General features: G+C 40.4%; 1 protein-coding gene across 2 annotated transcripts in view; it reads left to right on the top strand.

Moving 5' to 3' along the window:
* Positions 1-19,559, top strand: part of CLMN (calmin) — a 96,882-nt gene that overhangs the window by 65,069 nt on the left and 12,254 nt on the right. For both annotated transcript variants that reach the window (XM_080396257.1, XM_080396258.1), the window contains exons 2-9: positions 3,652-3,713; positions 6,301-6,396; positions 7,913-7,996; positions 11,229-11,321; positions 12,589-12,779; positions 14,572-14,765; positions 15,761-15,843; positions 17,293-18,615. In XM_080396257.1, coding sequence (XP_080252383.1) covers positions 3,652-3,713; positions 6,301-6,396; positions 7,913-7,996; positions 11,229-11,321; positions 12,589-12,779; positions 14,572-14,765; positions 15,761-15,843; positions 17,293-18,615 — 2,126 coding nt within the window. The remainder of the gene's footprint in view (positions 1-3,651; positions 3,714-6,300; positions 6,397-7,912; positions 7,997-11,228; positions 11,322-12,588; positions 12,780-14,571; positions 14,766-15,760; positions 15,844-17,292; positions 18,616-19,559) is intronic.

Genomic DNA, 19,559 nt, shown 5'->3' with positions numbered 1-19,559 from the left:
AGAATAAATAGTATTTAAAAGGAAATCAATATTTGCTATCTCAAATTTGCTGTTGAACGTAGAGGTTGTTAGGGGATTGGCTTCTTGCAGGTATTGCAACAGCAGTGACCTTTGAGGAGGTCTGAAGGAGGAAGAAACGGCATTAGCAGGAAATGCCTGAGGAATTTTTAGGCTGGTAGGGAAGGAAACAGTGCCTCAAAGGAGAGCAGCCGAACTCTCTTGTCCATTAACAGCTTGACCCTGAATCTGCCCAAGTGCTTTTTGAACTAGTTAGTTTTATTCGGTGACAAATTAGTTGCTGTTGCCGTAAGATGTGACAGACCCGAGTATCTATCTTTGTGAATATTTATTTGCAAACTAGGGTGCAGATACGGTGGCAGAACCAAACTCTGCCAAATTCTGCTGTCCTCCAGAACACAGTTGTGGGGTAGAGAACTGTGTGGGTTATGCAGTAGGCTCATCATCCTAGCAGTAAACCTTTTCCTTCTCTAGGGGTTTCTTCCCCTCTAAATTATTGCAGCTAGTGCCAGTCAGTGCCTTACCTGTGTACTTTAATATAAATACTGTGCCTCTGCAACATCTTAGACCCTACTGTGGAAAACCACGTTGTGGTTGAGCTTATTGGAAGAATAGGGAAGACTCAGTTTCTGTGTCGTGGTCAAAATTTCTCTTTATGACTTTTCTCTTATGTCAGGATCTGAGCTGAACCAAAATGGCAATTCCTAACTTTTTACTATGTTCCAGCATTAGATCTTTGAATCAAACCCTCACAGCAGGCATCCTTCTTTTCCAGCATAAGATTTGTGTGCAGGCCAGCCATATGGTCTGTGTAATTATTATTTTATAATGGTGTTATTGCTCTCTAGCTGCCCAGTAAACACAGTGCAGTTTCAGTAAACTATATACATAAGCCTAGGAACTTTAGACTTGAATCATTTTCTTCACTTTTATACAATAGTAGGTGCGAAGGAGAAAAAAAGATTCCATTTAATTTATAGAAACTGTATAAAGTTTATAGAGTCTCTACAATCGTCTCAAATGAAAAGGTGGTGGAGAAGAGGGGCTGTACGGAAACTGGGAGGTCCACAAAGCTGGAGGAGAGTAACAGTTCAAGGCACACATCGGTAAATACCTGTTCTGAACTTTTCCCATTAACTCTACCATTGAGCATATGGACTGCATTAGGAGTTTGTCTGCCTTAGGGATTTTATAAACACATTTCCTCCCCTTTCCTGTTCCCTGTCCAGTTACTGTTGCTTTAGACTATTACAGGATCAGATAGTGTCCATTCTGGGGTTATCGTTCTTACCGGAAAGAGGCTATTTGCTGTAGAAATGTCCACTGGTTTTGTGTCAGAAACCTGTGTATATATGCAAATGCTTTCCTGAATGTGCTTTAGCTTTTTTTCCTTTATTTTTTTTCCCTTTTTTTTTTTTTTTTTTTTTTTTTTTTCATATGTGAGCTTCCTGAAGCGGTAATACCAGCTTGGCTCTCCCATCCTTTGAGGCATATGTGCACCTCTAATTTGCGTCGATGGCAGAATTTCTGCAGCAAAATTAGGAGCCAATGTGTGCTTAGCTTTATGGATGATCTGTAAATAAACACAGCTCTCTTTTGCATCCTTATTTACCCTGAAAATGAAGGTTGCCAAAGTGACTGATGAAAAATAGGACCCAAAACGAGGAAACCAAGCCTCTGGTGAAATCAGAAAATATTTATTTTGCTTCTGTGTACCTTCCTGTGATTCCTTTCTGATTTTGTTAGACATTAGAAGTCTGTATACCCAGCCCATTTGATAAGGTCTCCTGTCCTCTCCAAAACCTGGCAGTGCCCATCCGAGCATTCCTGAGCATTTCAGAGAAGCTTAAGAAAGAGGTGGCCCCGTTGCCTGCTGCTAGCTCCTGCACCCATTCTGCCTTCCCCTTTGCACCAATACATGTGTTTGAATGAAAAGAAGTATATCGGGAAACAGATCTGGCTGAACATTAACCTCCACCCACCCTCAAAGTTAATTTTAACAGATTGATTGTGGAAGCTACACCCTAGGTGACACATAGCACTTCTGCTGCTCAGCCGTGGATGTGTGAGTGCATGGAAAGCCAGTTGTGGGGCCGAGGTGCTGAAGGAGGGGAAGCCCAGGAAATATGTGACGTCTCTTAGTTTATCGTACTTCAAGATTTGTAGGTGGTAAATGCTGTGGGTTTTTTACAGATATTCTGGATCTGTAATATAATTTACAGTGTCATTTGTAGAGAGCTGTTTCAAATCTGTGCACATTCTTCTAAGATATTTTAAAGGAAAAGCCAACAGCAATAATTAGTTTGGCATTTTCCATGTTTTCTAAAGCACTTGAGGGGTAATGAATTTTTTTAACCAATCTTACATAAAATCAGGTTTTACAGGAACAAGAGGACTTAAAAGGCCTGAACAGCCATTGGTGACAGATGTAATTCATGCTGAAAGCTCTGTTCCAATGCATCAAAATACAGAAAACAATTATACATATGATTAGAGACTGCTGACCCTTCAGTTAAAATGATCAAAAAGAAGAATATTAGTTTGATTTACGGAAGCTACTACTTAATCTATAATTAGTCTGACCAATAAAAACAAACCTGACTTTTACAGAATGTGATTTCCCAGTAGATCGGTTAGCTATTTTTGTAGGGCTGAAGAAACACAAAATGGTTTTAAAATGTATTTGATATGCTCTATGAGTAAATTGAAATACAGCATATAACTAGATTTAATAGGTTTTGTTCATAAATTGCCAGATTTCCTTAATTCAAGTGAAATTTGAGAACCACTCGAGAATAATTGTCTCTAAAATGAAATATTACTTTGTCAGTCTACTTCATTTATATTAAATATATGGTTTACTTCTTTATATTAGAAGGTAAATGAGAGTTGGTCAGTAATATGATTCCCCTTACACTTTTGCTGTAGTTCACTATGGAAATGGATTCAGGAAATGGCAGATGTGATTAAAAACTCGTCAGCTGGCCCAAGAGCTGTTTGTACAGCACCTAGCATACAGCACTTCTGGCAAGGAACAAGCACTCCTCATCTTATTGCAATATAAATAAAATGACTTTTCAATTTAGGGACTTGGAATTTTGATTTTAAATGCACTGCTTAGGAGCTTGGGAATATGAGATTTGATGAGGCTTTTCCATTCATAAGAATGAAGACAAAATTGTTGTGTTGGCTAATGTGATCTTGTTTCCTTGTGCATGCAAGTAAGTACATTGGAATCCACACCAGCCCAATTTGCATGAGGGTGTCAGAGTAATAATCCTATAAATTGACATAGAAGGGTCAAGCTGCCTGCTCAGAGGCTGACATCACTGGAGAGCTGTGCACAACACATGGATGTTCACCTCTCAAAAGCTACATGGAAGACTGCAAAACTAAGAGAGATTTCTTCTGACATCCTTTAGAATGCATCTACAAGTATATAGATCATGTCTGGGCAAAGAAATAGAATAAAATATCATAGCTCAACCTTATATCTCCCGATTTGGAATATATTTGTTTTACTCACAGGGCTGTCATGAATTCTGAGGGTTTTGGCATCGGTTTTTGAAATTTCCTACCAGCTTTCCCTCTTCTGGAAACTTAAGTACTGTTTTTTGTTTCTGATATTTCCAGTGGAACGGGAAAATGTACAGAAGAGGACCTTTACCAGATGGATAAATCTACATTTGGGAAAGGTAAGGCTGACAAACAGTCTTGATACTGGGATACAAGGACACAACCATAGACATATTGCAGTTAATTCTTTTGAAAGTAGTTAAAATTTGGAAACAAAGTTGACTTCTGTGCATATGGGGATGTTTGGAGGGGAATGAGGGGAAGCTGAAAGCATGTTTCTGGGTAAATGAAAATTGCTTTTCAGGTGCAATGAATGCTTGGCTGGCTTTAGTTCATCTCAGGTGCATTGAAGTCTTTAATGCTGCTGACTGTTATAATTTCCCCATAGAATGTACCCAAATAAAATCAAATGTGGTTGAGGCTGCTCTGAGGTGATGATGACTGTGTTCTTCCTTGGCCTGGAAGGTCAAACATCTGAGGCACCATGGCCAAAGACATGTTCTTCAGAACCTGGCTTCTTCCCACATCTGCAGACAGGAAACATTCCTTGTTAGTCATGTTTTGTAGGAGCTGTGTGATGGGCTCTTTACATACCCACTTATGTTAGAAAACTGATTTTTGGACTTTAAGATGTAATTGTTTTTGGACTTTAAGATGTAATTGTTTCTTAATCACACCATAATATGGCTATTGAACTTAATTTACCGTTCTTATTGATAGTAGGTAAGTACTAACTATCCTGAGTAGCCTGCCATCCAGAGGACAACTTTCCTGCTGTTGAGGATGAAAAAAGAGGAAAAAAAATCTTACTATTACTGAGACAGCAGCAATGTTTAGTGGAGGATCAAGGAATGAGACCAGCTTCCTGATCTAGATGAAGCCCCAGCTTGGGCTGGAGTTTGAACTTCACAGTGCTTTTAGTATCTGTGGCTAAATTTCATAAAGTACAGGCTGGGACAAAGTTTGGGCTACAAGCTGACTCTCAGTTTAGCTCCTGTAGTTGTTGGGAAGTGATTGCATTTTAGACATAGTAAAGTAAAGGGTTTTAGAAGAAAAGCATCACATAAATATGTTGCTGAAGTCCACCACTCTGCAGTGAGTCTTGCTGAAGGAACAAAGGTATCCTCTTAAATCTCACTGGAAAATCAGAATAAGGCTGGTTGAAAATGTTTTGACTAGCAATTGCTCCCAAAGGTCTTTCAGAACGAAGGCGTTGTTACGTGATGCCTTCATGAATCAGGCTCTAGGGCTTTCAACTAACTGTGATTTTGGAAGTTGTCAAAAAGGGTTATCAAGTATGTGACTGTGGAGGAGGTCTTTGATTTACAGAAGGTATTAGATCATAAAAAAGCCTGTAGGGTGCTGTTAATTCTGCTGTGCCAAGCATATGAAGTCTTAGAAACTTTGTGGGCAGGTGAACTGTTTTCTCTGGAGTGCATACAAATTATTTTCCTCTCTGATTCAACAAAGAAAAATGCTTTTCTGAAGAAAGGGCAAAAGTTTGATGCTATATTAATGTTTTTCCTGGAAGTGGCATAATAAACATACCTATGTAAATAACGAGAGCTTTGCTAGAGCACTCTAATTACAGGTGATTCCCCAAGGACACTCATGGAGTAAGGTGGCTTCTGTCTTTATCCTCAAAGAAGCACTTCTTGCAGAGTGGCTTCTTTCTTTTAAAGGCAGCAGTGAAGTTGCCTTCTCGTACTTATTCAGGAAACTTAAGGTGTGCAGTGTCCCCTTTTTGAGCAGACCATCCTATCTGGGTCATCTTTTGAGAGGTTCTGCTGGTCATGGGATAATCAGGAGTAGTCTGCAGCTTCTGAGTTCTGGTTGTTCTTGTCTTAAGTACTGAAAGAATAAAAAAGGTTTGGGTTTGAGGCTTTCATATAGATTATTTCATTTTGAAATGAATAATACTTAGCTTTTTTTTCAGTATGAAGCATTGTTTTTTACTCTTTTTTAGATTAAAGGCTAGTAATGAAAATGTGTGGTCCCAGTTTGCCAGAAGCAGTGCTTAATCAAACAGTAGTGCATTGCCCAACCAAAGATAAAAAGATTGGGTTCTTCAGGGACACGTGAGTAACACCTGAACAGAGTATAATCGCTGCAGCTGAGACTACCCCTAAGGGCTGAGCTTACTTGTCTGTGTGCCTCACAGTGCACACATCATCAGACACCTTGGGGAAGTGAGGAGATGGTTCCTTTTGGAGATTTGCTGAGACGAGAGAGACACAATACATGAAGTTGCTATTTAAAGTACTTAGAAAATACTGGGAAACAGAATGGCACCACCAGAAACCTCACAGAGGAGACACGTCATTGTGGCCAGCTAGATCATGGATTTATTTCAGCATAAAGAGGTATTTGTTTCTGCTGGACTTGACTTAGTCTAAGGGATCAGCATCCAACCCTTGGGTGGTCGCTTCCTAAAGCAGAGTATTTAGGGTGAGATTCTGTTACAGGAAATCTGGAATAAGTCCGTGTCTGATCTCAGTTACAAGAATACTATATCTGAGTTTTAGCTCTGACGTTCCTAGGACAGAATTGCCACTGATGTGAATAATAGTCAGCCCTTTCTTCCTGCAGGCTAAGGTGTACTTCTAGTGCCTCTGTCTTGTAAAATTCTCCTTCTTACGCTCTGAAATAATGATGACTTACCAAGCAGTACTGCTTTAAAAGCTACCTGGTTTCTTTTCTTCACAGCGCAAGCCTCCTCTGAAAGTGAAAGACTTGTTTATTGATATACAAGATGGCAAAATCTTGATGGCGCTGCTGGAAGTCCTGTCAGGACAAAAGCTGGTATGTGTGCAAGAGGGAGAAACCTCTGTAGGTATGGAGCTCTGTGTGTTACAAGCAACAGTGTATAGACATCCAAGGAATAAAGGTGAATTTGGTCCCATGTCTTGGTTATAGTAGTTATTTCAGCAACTTTGTTCAGATTTCCTTATGTTACAGGTTGCTGTCCTGAGTTGTAACTTAGGTTTCAAGGAAATGTAAAACAATGAGGTGTAAATGGTCTGTGATCAGTGTAAACATTCCTACCCCTCAGGGGTTTTAAGGCTTTAATACATTAATGCTCACATATTCCATTTGGAGATCACCCCAGTCACATTATTAAGAAAAGACATATTTGCTGTATTACTTTTTTTAATCTATAAATTCTGTTTCTATTTTGTCTAAGATCATTATGACGCTTCATAGGTCTGCTGATACCTGGTGTAGTTGTGAGTTTAGTTCTGGTATCCTGGCTCGGGTTTCATTAGTCTTACTGATGTGATCTGTATTAGAAGGGCAAAGCTTCCCTTATCAGAATTTTTTTCTCTCCTCCTTTCTTGGTAGGAGCTGTATAAAGTTCCACATACCAGAAATGGAAACACCCAGTGCAAATATAAATGACCAATTGCAGTTGATTTTCATGTTTTCTTTCTACATCATTCTTGTCAGCAAGTACCCTCTTCTCTGTGGGTATCATACTTGGATAAGAGAGACCTGCTCTGCAGCTGTCTTACCGCTGCAGATGCACTTGCAGTGACTCTGTAGTGACTGAACCATCTGCGTACTGCAGCATGTATGGCCGCTGTGGTCACATGGTCAGAACTACCGTTTTTTAATATTCTTGCAGTTTTGAGGAGCTGTAGCAGAAGCAGCAGTGTCTCTGTGTGCGTTCATACAGAATGCAGAGCGCCAGGCTGGAAAGGAGTTGAAGGGGCAGAAACGTCATGGCAGACCCGAGGTTATACCCCGGGAGGTCAGGGAGGAGGGCAAGAAAGGAGGTAAGGTCAGCTGGCCAAAATTGTTGCACTGGCAGGTAAATGTTCCTGCATGCATCTGGAAAAAACAGTGTGCCAAAGAGGAATTGCAGGCAGACAGGCACACAACAAATCTGTTTCATTTCTGCCAGTGAAGGTTTCTGCCTCCCACCTGACTATGTGCCTGCTATGAAAACTGCTCATGCTTCCTAATTAGGATCATTTAATTTAATTCAAGAGAAAAAAAAATCTATTATTATGAATTTTCAGGTAAATTTGATCCTGTGACTGAACATGGCTGGGGAGTGATTGCATAAATAATCAACGTGGCAGGTCTAAAGGGTGATAACATCTGGAGAGCAGAAAAGCTGGTTGCTAACCCTGTTTTGCTACACTAAGGGCAGATCACGTAGTTGAAGCACTTTTCTGATCAGAAGAGATGGCAATAATTTTACCTAGATAGTTTTCCTTAGCTTATTTTGCCTCTGTTTGTAGTTTTTTAAGCTTCATATGATGCAGTGAATAATTCCACCATTTTTAAAAAGTGTGGCGCTTATTTCTTCTAGATGCATGAATACAAATCTTCAACCCATCGAATTTTTCGTTTGAACAACATAGCTAAAGCACTTAAGTTCTTGGAGGACAGTAACGTGAGTATTTCCAAAGGCTGGTCTTAATATTTTCTCTTGATGCATGTTGCAAATTGTAATTGTTGTAACTGTTAACTAGTCTAATGCCTGCATGTACCCCAGAGAAATGTACCGCTTAAAGGCACAGTGCCTTACCTTAGCAGCAAGGCTGAAAAGCCACATAAAAATGCACAACAAGTACACCTACAGAGTCTAAAACAAGGATTATTTGTTCATTTTATAATGTAAAACTTCAGCAGGATTAAAGGATTAGGAGCCTAATATTAAAAGAAAATAAAAAGAAAAGTAATTTTTATGAACTGGGTCTTAGTGGCATTACTTCAGTTACACTGAAGGTAGATGACTGACTTTCATCAGAAATACTTTCAATATTACAAATCATGTATTTGTCTGGTAAACTGCTGCAGCAACTTACCATGAGTCAAAGGCAAGAGAAAATTAAATCTGGGAACATGACATAAATGCATACTTCCAGGAATTAAAACCTCATAAGGATATAACTTCCTTCATAGTCAGTGTGGCACTACTGCAACATCACTTCCTAAAGTTGTAAGTGACCATGCAAGATCAGACCTTTTAGCTTTAAATGATTCATTCTTCTTTTTTTATTTCTCCCATTAGGGCTTTATTCCAAAGCCCTATGGATGTGACCTGTGTCTTGAGGCTGTTGAAAAACATTGAGAAGTAATGGGGTCAAGAGAAGTCCCAGCCATGTAAGAACTCGTATGCATGGTATACCAAGATCTTTCACAAGAGAGAACAAATATTGGACTATGTCCTATAAAGGACTGCAGCAGGGTGTAAACTTTACGGGTGAGGAGGGATCCGGTGTGTGCACACAGGGGCAAAACCCTGCCATGCATGGAATGACACAGCAGCAACTGATGTTACTTTGCTGCTTCCCTGCAATGAGCATAGCTCTTGCTCCAGAGATCCTGCAGCAGTGCCTGTCGTGCAGGAGTCGCTGCAAACCCCAGTGCAGGTATGAGCATGATGTGAGGTCTTAGTGGATCTCTTTATGTCCTCGTAGATGTGGGAGGTTTAACCTCCTTTGCCTTTTTCCCCAGGAGAGGATGTGAAAAGTCAAGAAGTTGTCCAGTAACTTCCAGGTACTCCAGTCTCCTTTTGGCAACTCCTCCAGCAGGGGCTGATCCAGCCCTAAATGTGTATGTCTACATGTCCTGCTGTAGAACTGCTGCAAAATATTTCACATGTTCGCCTATTTCTTAAATGGTTTGCCAGTTGATGCTTTCTACCCAAATCCAGCTCACGCCCACTGGCACATGAGATTTTTTCTCTCAGTTGATATCAACACATTGCAGAGCTGCAGCTGAATCCTGTCTGATTGCCAGGACCTCACTAGGGGACAACCTGGAACCTTCATGAGCAAGGCTAAGCAGGAGAAGCCTTAGACACAGGCAGCCTTTTAATTACTAGTGCTAAACCACCTACTTTTGTATGGATTTCTTGTTTCCTTAAAAGTAAGCAGCCAGTATCTTCTTGGACAGCAAGTTGCCCATGAGCCAGAAGGCTAGTGGGTTCTGGGGAGCATTAGGAGGAGCGTGGCCAGCAGGTCGAGGGAGGTGATCCTCCCCCCTCTATTCTGCCCCACTGAGGCAGCACCTGGAGTGCTGTGTCCAGTTCTGGGCTCCCCAGTTCCAGAGAGACGGGGAACTGCTGGAGAGGGTCCAGTGGAAGGCTGCAAAGAAGCATCTCCCTTGTGAGGAAAGGCTGAGAGAGCTGGGCCTCCTTAGCCTGGAGAACACTGAGAGGGATCTTACCAATGTCTACAAATATCTCAAGGGTGAGTGCCAAGAGGATGGGGCCAGGCTCTTTTCAGTGGTGCCCAGCGACAGGCCAAGGGGCAACGGGCACAAACTGAAGCACAGGCAGTTCCACCTGAATACAAGGAAGAACTTCTTTACCTTGAAGTGCCAGAGCACTGGAACACGCTGCCCAGAGCGGTTCTGGAGTCTCCTTCTCTGGGGACATTCAAAACCTGCCTGGATGTGATTCTGTGCAACCTACTTGAGGTGAACCTGCTTTAGCAAGGGGTTGGACTAGATATCTCCAGAGGTCCCTTCCAACCCTGACCACTCTGTGATTCTAGCTGGGTATCTCCGCTGAACTGAGTGACAAACATAAGCAGCAGTGAGAGGACAGCACTGACGCTGAGAGCAGCCTAGCAATAAATGCCACATGCTCCCCATTTTGCAAAAGCTGCTATTCAAATGTACTAGGTCTTTTAAGATTTTCCCATGCCAAATACCTTGGAGCTAGCAAGAAATCTGAGCCTTGAAATATGACAGCTAGAGGTGTCTTCTTGCTAAGATTGAAAACTGTTGTGTGAACCACTAGATAAAGTTATTTTGCTTTCCTTTTTTCAGTTTAACCAAACCGGTTAGTGAAGGGTGGTGATGAAAGTGTTGGCAAAATGCCTTGGCTGCCAAGAGCTTCAGGGTAGGGTTAGATATTAAACCGCAGTGGGTGGAACCCGTCGGAGTAAGCTTCTATGGAACTGGGGCAGGAGGGTAAAGCACTGTGAAGTGATTAATCATGTACAGGACTTCTAAGTGATAAATGGGCTGTATGCTGGCCTTTAACTCAGTCTGGGTGCTGTATGCAGTACTGACAGCCTCCTTGCTTCCTCCCTCCTCCATGACCTTTGCCAAAACCAAGTCTGTGTTGTCTAAAGAGAATAACATCCTGGTGTTATCAGGGGGAAGAAACCTCCGTGTGGGAAAGTCTAGAGTTTGCTTGGATTAGGCAACCCTATCCTTTGCTAACTGATCTAATCAGAACTCTGTGACAAGCTGTGTAAGGTGAGACAAGCGAGGAGAAAGGAGATGCATGGCAAAACAGAAGTAAGCAGATCCTATTAAGATTTTAATTTTTGTGCAAGAAGTGACTCTCTATTTTTTAAGAATAGGATCTGCTGGACAGGGCACCATCTTGTTCCACTTTTGTATGGAGAAAACACATTTGTGGTCCTGAGGATGCAGAACTGGGCTCACTTAGGTTCTACAGACTGTGCTGGGGGTTTGAAATAAGAGTTCCATGAGCAGGGTGGTTGTGATCAGGGCAAATTATTATTAACACGAGATTCCAGTATTGCTTTTTTGGCTGGCCAGTCAGTGGCGGGATTGTTGTGGACATAGCCAGTAGTCTGAGTGCATTATTTGCATTTGCCTTGCTTCTTTGAGTTCAGCTCTGAATTTATGATCTTCTACAGGTAAAGCTTGTTAGCATCGATGCAGCAGAAATAGCAGATGGAAATTCCTCTCTGGTACTTGGACTAATATGGAATATAATCTTGTTTTTTCAGGTAATAAAACTTGAATACTTTAATTGTAAGTGAACAATCTTTATGGTATCAATCTATTCCAGCTGGATACTGATTTTTAAATTGATTTTTAATCCTAAAGAACATAATTAAGCATGCTAAACCTGAGCTTTTCTCTCCTAACATAGGCTAATTTAATACCTGCAGCTGCTTTCATTTTACTTCATTGGACCTGTTTTGGTGTAAACAGGAGACAATTTAAGCCCTTGTTTGACTTGGACCAGAATTAGAGCTTCAGATTACTACTTTTCCTTCTCTCCTGTGCCTTCTCAGGGTTCTGTTCCAGATTCCTTGGATCTGAACCAACATCTCAGGTTTGGTTCCAGGTCACAGTTTATTTTCAATAGCCTTTTCTGGATTTGGTCCAGTGTGGTGGGAAATTCCATGTGGAATCACTGATCTCCAGAGACTTGCTCAACATGGCAAAAATTCGCAACTAATGTAGATGGCCAAGTGAAAGGTCTTGAAGAGCCTGGAACTGAAAAAACTGATTTGATCCTGCAAATTGATTTAGTCCCAGGCTTAGATTAAAACTGCTCCCTAATCTGCATGTATTTTGAAAATTACCTTCTGGGCAGCACCTACAAATTCTAATGAACAGAGAGTGACGGCAGGAGGGTTCTGCAGCCTTGTAAGACTGCAGGGCTCCTTCATTCTCTTGGGCTCATTTAAAAAGTGGCTATAGGTTAAATAATCTCAAAGTTGCATTGCAGTTTCTCTCCCTGACTGACCTCCTCAAGCTGAACAGCACTAGTTTGACCAGACAGACTCACAGGAAGAGAAGGTGCGACCAGAATCTGTCACCCCTGCAGCGGAGGGCATGGGGGACCTAAAAGCAGCAGAGTGGATAATCTGGACTCAAATGCTGACCAAGGACAGGAGTGCTGCTGCAGGTCACCATTTCTTGACCAAAAATATTTTTTCACTTAAACAAGTTCTGTGAAAAGAGCAATTTCAATTAAGCTAACTTTTCTTTCAAGGACACGTTTCTTTGTTTTTTGTTTAATGTGAATTTGCTCAGTTCATCATGAACCTTGCCCGTTCTGTTTCCTGGGGTTGCCAGCTGGGATGATGCTGGCTGTCTCACCTGTGCAATCCAAGGTGAGAGTTACAGTGGACAGGACTACAGTTACCTTTTAGAATTCAGTTATGGCACTGTTATCTTTAAAGATTGCATGAAAACAAGCACTGAGTTCTCCACGCAGCCAGTGTTAAACCAGAGCACTGCATGTTTTGCCTTTTATTACAGATTAAGGAGCTGACAGGCAACCTCAACAGGAACTCCTCCTCCTCCAGCCTGTCTTCTGGGCCCAGTGGTCCAGAGTCAGACACATCCCACCCCAGCACTCCCAGTGTGGAGAGAAACATGTCTGTTACAGTGAAGGATCAGCGGAAAGCCATCAGAGCCCTTTTGATCTGGGTTCAGAGGAAAACCAGAAAGTAAGCTAACAAACCCTTGCGTAAAACCGTGTTTTGCTGCCTGCCTTTTTGAAGCTGAATCCCTTTTCTCTCTCCTGCCCCTTGTGTGTGCCACTGTGCGCTGTGGCTTCGTCTGCTTTCAAAGTTTGCAAGCACACGGTCTCTGAAGGGGGTATATTACTACGGCCTTGTGTCTACAGCAGCCATCTGACCTTGAAGCTCTGTGTGCTGCTGGCTTCATGATTTGAGTGTTAAATGTTAACTTGCACTAATCTGCTTGGCACTGTTTAAAACGGGATCATTGCCTCCTCCCCCTACCCCTTGGCTTTCATGCAGTCTGTTTGGTATCTTTTGCTAATTTAAGGGGAGGCATAAACAAGGGGTGAACTGAAAAAATAAATATATTGAAATACTTTAGCAACAGCCTTTTAAATTAATCAGCAGCCCTGAGGGAGCTTCCCTGTGGACCGTAGAGTGCCTTGAAGGATAGAGCCCCTATTGTTCCTAGAATTCAAGAGGGGAAGGAGGTAAATCTTAAATCAGTTCTCATGAATGTCTAACGTTTAGGTCCACTTCCATTGCTTAAAACATCTCTCCCCTCTTTTTAATAAAAAAGCAGTTATTTCACCAAATCATTTTGTATACTAATGCTTTACCTTGGCAGAGTTACTGTCGGATTAAAAGACTTTAGTGGAAGACTTCTTGTGCTTGTGTAAATGCTTGGCATGTATTTTACATATATTGTTATCTGAAGCAATGACTGCCAGAGTTTTAAAGAGGGATGGCTCAAACTTACACAAGTCGGATAGCTGAATATTTGCCATTTTTGTCTGTTTATGGATTTAGAAATCCAAATCTGCCTGTGAACACAAATGTTTTGTGTCTAGTGTTGAAGATACAAATTTACAACTTAAACACTTTGTCCTGTGGGCCATATTACCCCTTGGTTATCTCCAGTGAAGCTAAGGGTGCTTGTTGTGCAGATAGACTTGTCCCATTGAGGTCCATAGTTCAGTGCTGCCAGTGCAGACCACAGAGGAAGCACAGCTGTAGTCCCAAAATAATGCCGATACTGTCATTAACAGGGAGGTGGTACAAGGAAAGTGAGGACCAGAGAAGTAAAGGCCATAGACTTTTCAGTCCAGTCAAAGATTACAAATTGAAAATGTCTAATAGGAGAAAATTTTTCTTGCAACTGCACTATTAAAAATGTAACAGCATCATTATAATCACGTTATCCAGTGACCTGTGCAGGATTTTCTGTTCTGGGGCTGTATTTCATTGCAAGCTTGATGGTTTTTTTCTTCCCTTCAAAACTCTGGGCATCTAACACACTTGTGGTTTATACATATACTGACCCCATTTGCATTTGGCAAAGCACAGTTTTCTCCTATAGAAGGCCTAGTACACAGGAATGTGAATCATTTGTGCTTAATGTTTTTAAATATTTGAGTTTTGGCAGTCTTCCTAAGCTATGATATTAAAAAGCTGGAAAGCAACAGAAACAGGAATCACAGAGACATTCGGTTTTGTGAATGTTAAATGTGGTTGCTGAGTTCTTGAGGGCTTTGTTTTTACTAACTACTTCCTACAAGCAGGTTTATGTCAGCTGTTAGCCGCTCTAATCCAGTTTGTGAATCCATGTGTTTTATGGATCTTATTTTGCGTGTTTTGAAATCCAGAAAGATCTCAAATGTGACTAGTGCAACTCAGCAACCTTACATTTAACTTCCAGGAGCCTTTGAAAATTATGATGCCTTTACTTTGGATTTTGTAACAGCCACCTATGTGAACTGTATGTAATTGTGTTTAGGTACGGTGTTGCAGTTCAGGACTTTACCAGCAGTTGGAGGAGTGGCCTTGCTTTCTTAGCTGTCATAAAAGCAATAGACTCTACTTTGGTAGACATGAAGCAAGCACTGGAGAAATCAGCTCGAGAAAACCTGGAGGATGCTTTCAGCGTAGCACAGAATAAGCTGGGTGTTCCTCGGCTCCTAGAACCAGAAGGTAAAACTCCTACATCAACTTTGTTGGGTAACATTGAAACTGTAATGAATTCATGAATATTGCGTTGTGATACCTACCAAAAGCCTCCCAGTGATTAGGCTGTTGATGTGATCGGTGTGTTGGGCTGATTGATAAGAAAAATAAAAACGAATTGATCACTGGCTTATAGTCGTATGCTTCCAGTAATATCTGTAAGCTTACTGGGGGCAGAGATCTTACCATACGTTTAGCTAGGTACGCTGGTCCTGGTTAATGTTTAGGTGCTGTGTGACATCGGCGCTACTAGCGGGCATTAATCACCACCCTGTTGTGCTGAGAGGTGTCTCATTGCATCAGCACTGTTTTATTACACCTACAGTCTGCAGAGACTAAATGTCACTCCAGGATGAAGTGTGCAAGTCTGCCATACCAGGAATATGGGTAGATATCTATTCAGCTGTATTTACATCTCCCAGTTTTTCCTTTACAATACATATATAGAGATATGTATGCTCATATTTACATATATAAATACATGTATGTGTATAGAAATATATGTATATAAACGGAGCTGCTTCTTACAGTGTTTTTTACTAAACTCTGCTAGACAGGTGTTAGGTCTTGATTTTATGATTGATACAGATTGGTTATTTGCACTTTGACGGGTCACCTGTTAGAAGACTGGGACATCCTGCTAAAAATAAACCTCTGTGCTGTCACTCAACAAGATCACTGTCTAGTGACATCAACATAAATGACAGTATGAAGGTAGATGAAAAGGGACCCTGATCAGGTTAGGTATGTGTTTGGAAATAGGAAAAAATCAATGTGAGTAAGATGAGAACTCTTTTGAGTACCATCAACAGTGGAAAGTATTTTTCTTATTTGTCAGAAAAAGAAAAGTGTAGCTGTTACTTCTCTCATCATAAAGGCAGGATAAATGTCTGACAATCTGTTCCTCTTCAAGAGCATTTTAAAACCATGTGTGCTCAAGCCTCTTGCATCTGTCTCCATAGATATCATGGTAGAATCACCCGATGAACAGTCAATTGTGACATACGTGGCACAGTTTCTGGAACATTTCCCAGAGCTGGAAGGGGTATGTGTTTACTCTTATATCACATCATGTTTTTAATTTGCTTTGATGTACTTAATAAAGTCAGATATTGCTGTATTTATCTTCCAGGTGTCTTGCTAAGCTATTTAAAATAAACCACAAACTCAGATTTAATTTTTCATATTTTCATTAAATCCAGTCAAATAGGCTTTCAGTGGTGATTGCTAAAATGCTTAGGTAGAATTGTGCTTTTAAACACATCCAGTTATAACTTTCAGTGGTTAGAACTGGTTACATAGAGCTTTACTACTTTGCTATACTACTCTTAAATAAGGCTGAAATTTATCCCTTCATCTATGATGATTCATTGGACTTTGAATTTCATTTTGACTTCTGTCTTTTGATGTTTGAGGGCCACAATCAATCTGAATTTAGCACGTATCAAACACAAGGTACCAGAGGCTGAATCCTGTCAGTGCAGTAGTCAAAAGCGCTCATTGTAAACGTGAAGTAAACCACAGCTTAAAGGACCAGGACTTCAATGCAGCCATTATCAAAAATACAGAATTGAGGAGCAAACAGGGACTGACAGTGTCAGGGATTGACAAAGGTCTTTTGGAGAAACACAGGTTAATCTTATAGTGGAATTAAAAGATAGGAGACAGAAAACTCCAGGAAAAATGTGAAGTCCAAGCAACTGGAGAAGAGATCTGCATAAGCTGAAAAAGTGTTGTGGAGGCTGCTCCTAGTTCCAGACAAACCTAGTTCAACATAGTCTTTTCGGTTTGAAAAGGTCCCCGAGGGACTCAGTGTCCCCTGAGTATCTGGGCAAGTTTTTGTGCTAAAGTACATGCACATAAATGATGGTTCCTACATGAAAGGCTTTTCCGCTCATTTCTTGACTGAAGATTCGAGTTTGTATGTATTTTGTAGCTTATAAAATTGGTGAACATTACTAAAGTCACTGGAATTAAAATTATTATAATAATCTAGTTATTATTAGATTAAATGAGCCATAAGATTTGTTGACATTAAGACTTGTGGGTATTTTAATGGACAAAGAAAAAGCCTACTTATTTTACTTTTAGATGCAGTCTGTTGGAATGGAATAATCTAGTATATTAATATATTTCACAGTGGATTTAGTAGACTTGTTAGATTTATTTTATTCCCAGGGTTTGAGATTGTGTCAAAAGCCAAGACAGTTGTCTCCACAGGTGCAGCAGGGAGATGAATCCATTAACAACTGAGGAGTAGGCTTGTCTGCATTTTAATCTTCCTGTACAAGTGGCTCCTTGACATTGAGCTTTGTTCAAGTCACTTGACTTGCCAAATTGGTTTCCCTACATTGAAATTGAGTGAGTCATTAATTGGCCATTCACAAGGTAATGGGGCGATGGGCTAGGTGGTTGTTCCTTCTTTAGTGTTTGGGAAAAGTAAAATGGTATCTGAGGTATGATTTGTCTTTTAATGGTGTATCATCACTTACAGGAAGACTTTACAGATCCTGACAAGGAGCTTCCAATTGAGTCCACGTATGTCCACATCAAAGATACACCTTCAGAAAAGGAAAGCAAAATCTTGATTTTAAGTGAAAGTGAAGAAAATATGTATACTGTTAATCATGAGAGGAGTCATCCTGCTCCTCCAAAGGTTCATATTCATGACACCCCTGAGAGAATCCAATCAGAAACCGTTCCTGAAAAATGTAATGGGAAATTGAGTCAAGTGTTAGGTGACTCACAGGAGACATCTGAAGAGGAGCCTCGGAGGCCTACCTCACTGAAAATTACAGGATCTGTCAGTTTTGAGTCCAATTCCTCTTGGGAGGTTCTAAGTGATAAAGTCATGCCAGGTGAAGGGGGCATATCTGACGATCCACTGAAACAGAATGATGACCTTTCTCCAGCTGTTCTGACAGATCAGAAAAATTCTGTTGACTCTTTTGAAGACTACTCTGAAGAATTAACTAAAGAAACCTCTACTGAATATGACAATGAAACTAAGAGCCTTTCAGCCAATACTTCTTCTTTGAGTCCATTATCCTGGACTTCAGGTATACTTACAGATGAATCTATAAATAAAGTAGAAGAGAGCAAACCCCAGACTTCAGTCCTTTTACCAGAAGATACCTCAAAAGAAGAAAATACGCATAAGTATGTTCTTCATCTTCTAAATGAGGAAATACTGAAACTTCCACAAAATGAACACACAAAGCAATCATCTGTCTTTGAGACAATAGAAACTAACCATTGCTCACTGAATGGTTCTAATCTCAAAAGCCAAGAACTATCTACACAGGATGAAACATCTGATGACTCTCTCTCAGATGTACCTAAAAATCCAGAGGACATGAACAGCTCTGATGAAGTTGAGTTTTCAGCTGAAGTGCCACCCAGTTCTTCAAAAGTATCTGTAATACCCCATGATCTCTTTTATTATCCACATTACAATGTTCCCATATCAGCAGTTTTGAATGCTTATCTTGAGCCTTGTATTGATACTGAAAGTTATGATACTGAAAATGACAAAGCTTCTTCTGAAACAGTAACGGATGTTTTATGTGAGAAGGGCTTACTAGAACAGAACAACAAGGAAGATGCTCCAGATCCAGACTTAGGGAATAAGATAAGTGTCCCTCCATCAGAAATAGATACTGAGAACAGTGAGGAAGAAACAACAGATATTAACAGCGACATGAATTCTTCCGATGAAAAAGAAGTGCCATTACTAGTAAGAGAAGAGTTAGAAATTGAAAAAGATGGCGAAAAGGCCACCAGCCATCAAGATTCCCCTGTTCCACCACATCCTGAGGTATTTTATTTTTTATTCATTGTGTTTATATGGGGGCTAGCGTCTGACCTCAATGTTTTCATTTGCTTTCGTTTTGCAAAGTTTTGAAGAAGTACCTAAAATGTACTTGGCTTCCTGTCCATTACACTGTTTGCCACAGCCCTCTACTGGAATGAATGGAATTGCAGATCCCTCAGAAGATGTGACATTAAAAGAGAGAATCAAGTCCTAATACTAATAGTAGTGCAAAAATGTGAATTTTAATTATGTTCTAAAGTACTTTGAGTCTCCTGTATAATCCCTAGGCATAAAAGATTGTCACAGAGGGTATTTTTAAGAATTTGTAAAAAGATGAGCATAAAGTAGTATAGCTGATACAGAAGGGATGCAGGCAAAGGTCTGAATCCAAAGAAGTTTGCCTACAAAAACTTAAAGCAATTTGAGTAGGATAACTTAGATGGGTAAAGTGAAGGCTTTTGTGCACTGGAGGAGGAGAAAGAGGGGGGATTCTTAGTAATTGTTCTGTGTATTGGATTTAGGTAATTTGCTACTGCACCTCTTCTTGCAGACACAGGTTTTGAATTGCTGTACACATTTTCCAGCGCAGTAATTTTGGACTGTTTTTCAGGAATGTGTTAATTTAATGTTATTCTACATGTTGCCTAGACAAGTTCCTTGGACGCGTTTTGGTCCTGACACTTACTAGAGTAATGAAGTCAATTTGCTGTTAGCTTCAAAGATTAATTGGGGATAGATTTTAAAAAGCCGTAGCGGATTAATTCAAAGAGCCGTACCATGTCATGACTTCTTATATAAAAATAACTGACAACTAATTGTATATACATTGAACTGATGATACTTTATAGCTCAATGTATCCAAAATTATTTTTAAGAAATTGATTGCTTTTTATTCTCTTTAGTGAGGCTTCCGATCTCATACTACATGCAATTTAGCATCTGAGTTG

This window comes from Falco punctatus (assembly GCF_963210335.1).
Source record: "Falco punctatus genome assembly, chromosome: 7".
NCBI classification, from domain to species: Eukaryota; Metazoa; Chordata; class Aves; order Falconiformes; family Falconidae; genus Falco; species Falco punctatus.
Note: the sequence above shows the minus strand (reverse complement) of the source record. Positions and strands in the feature narration are given on the sequence as shown.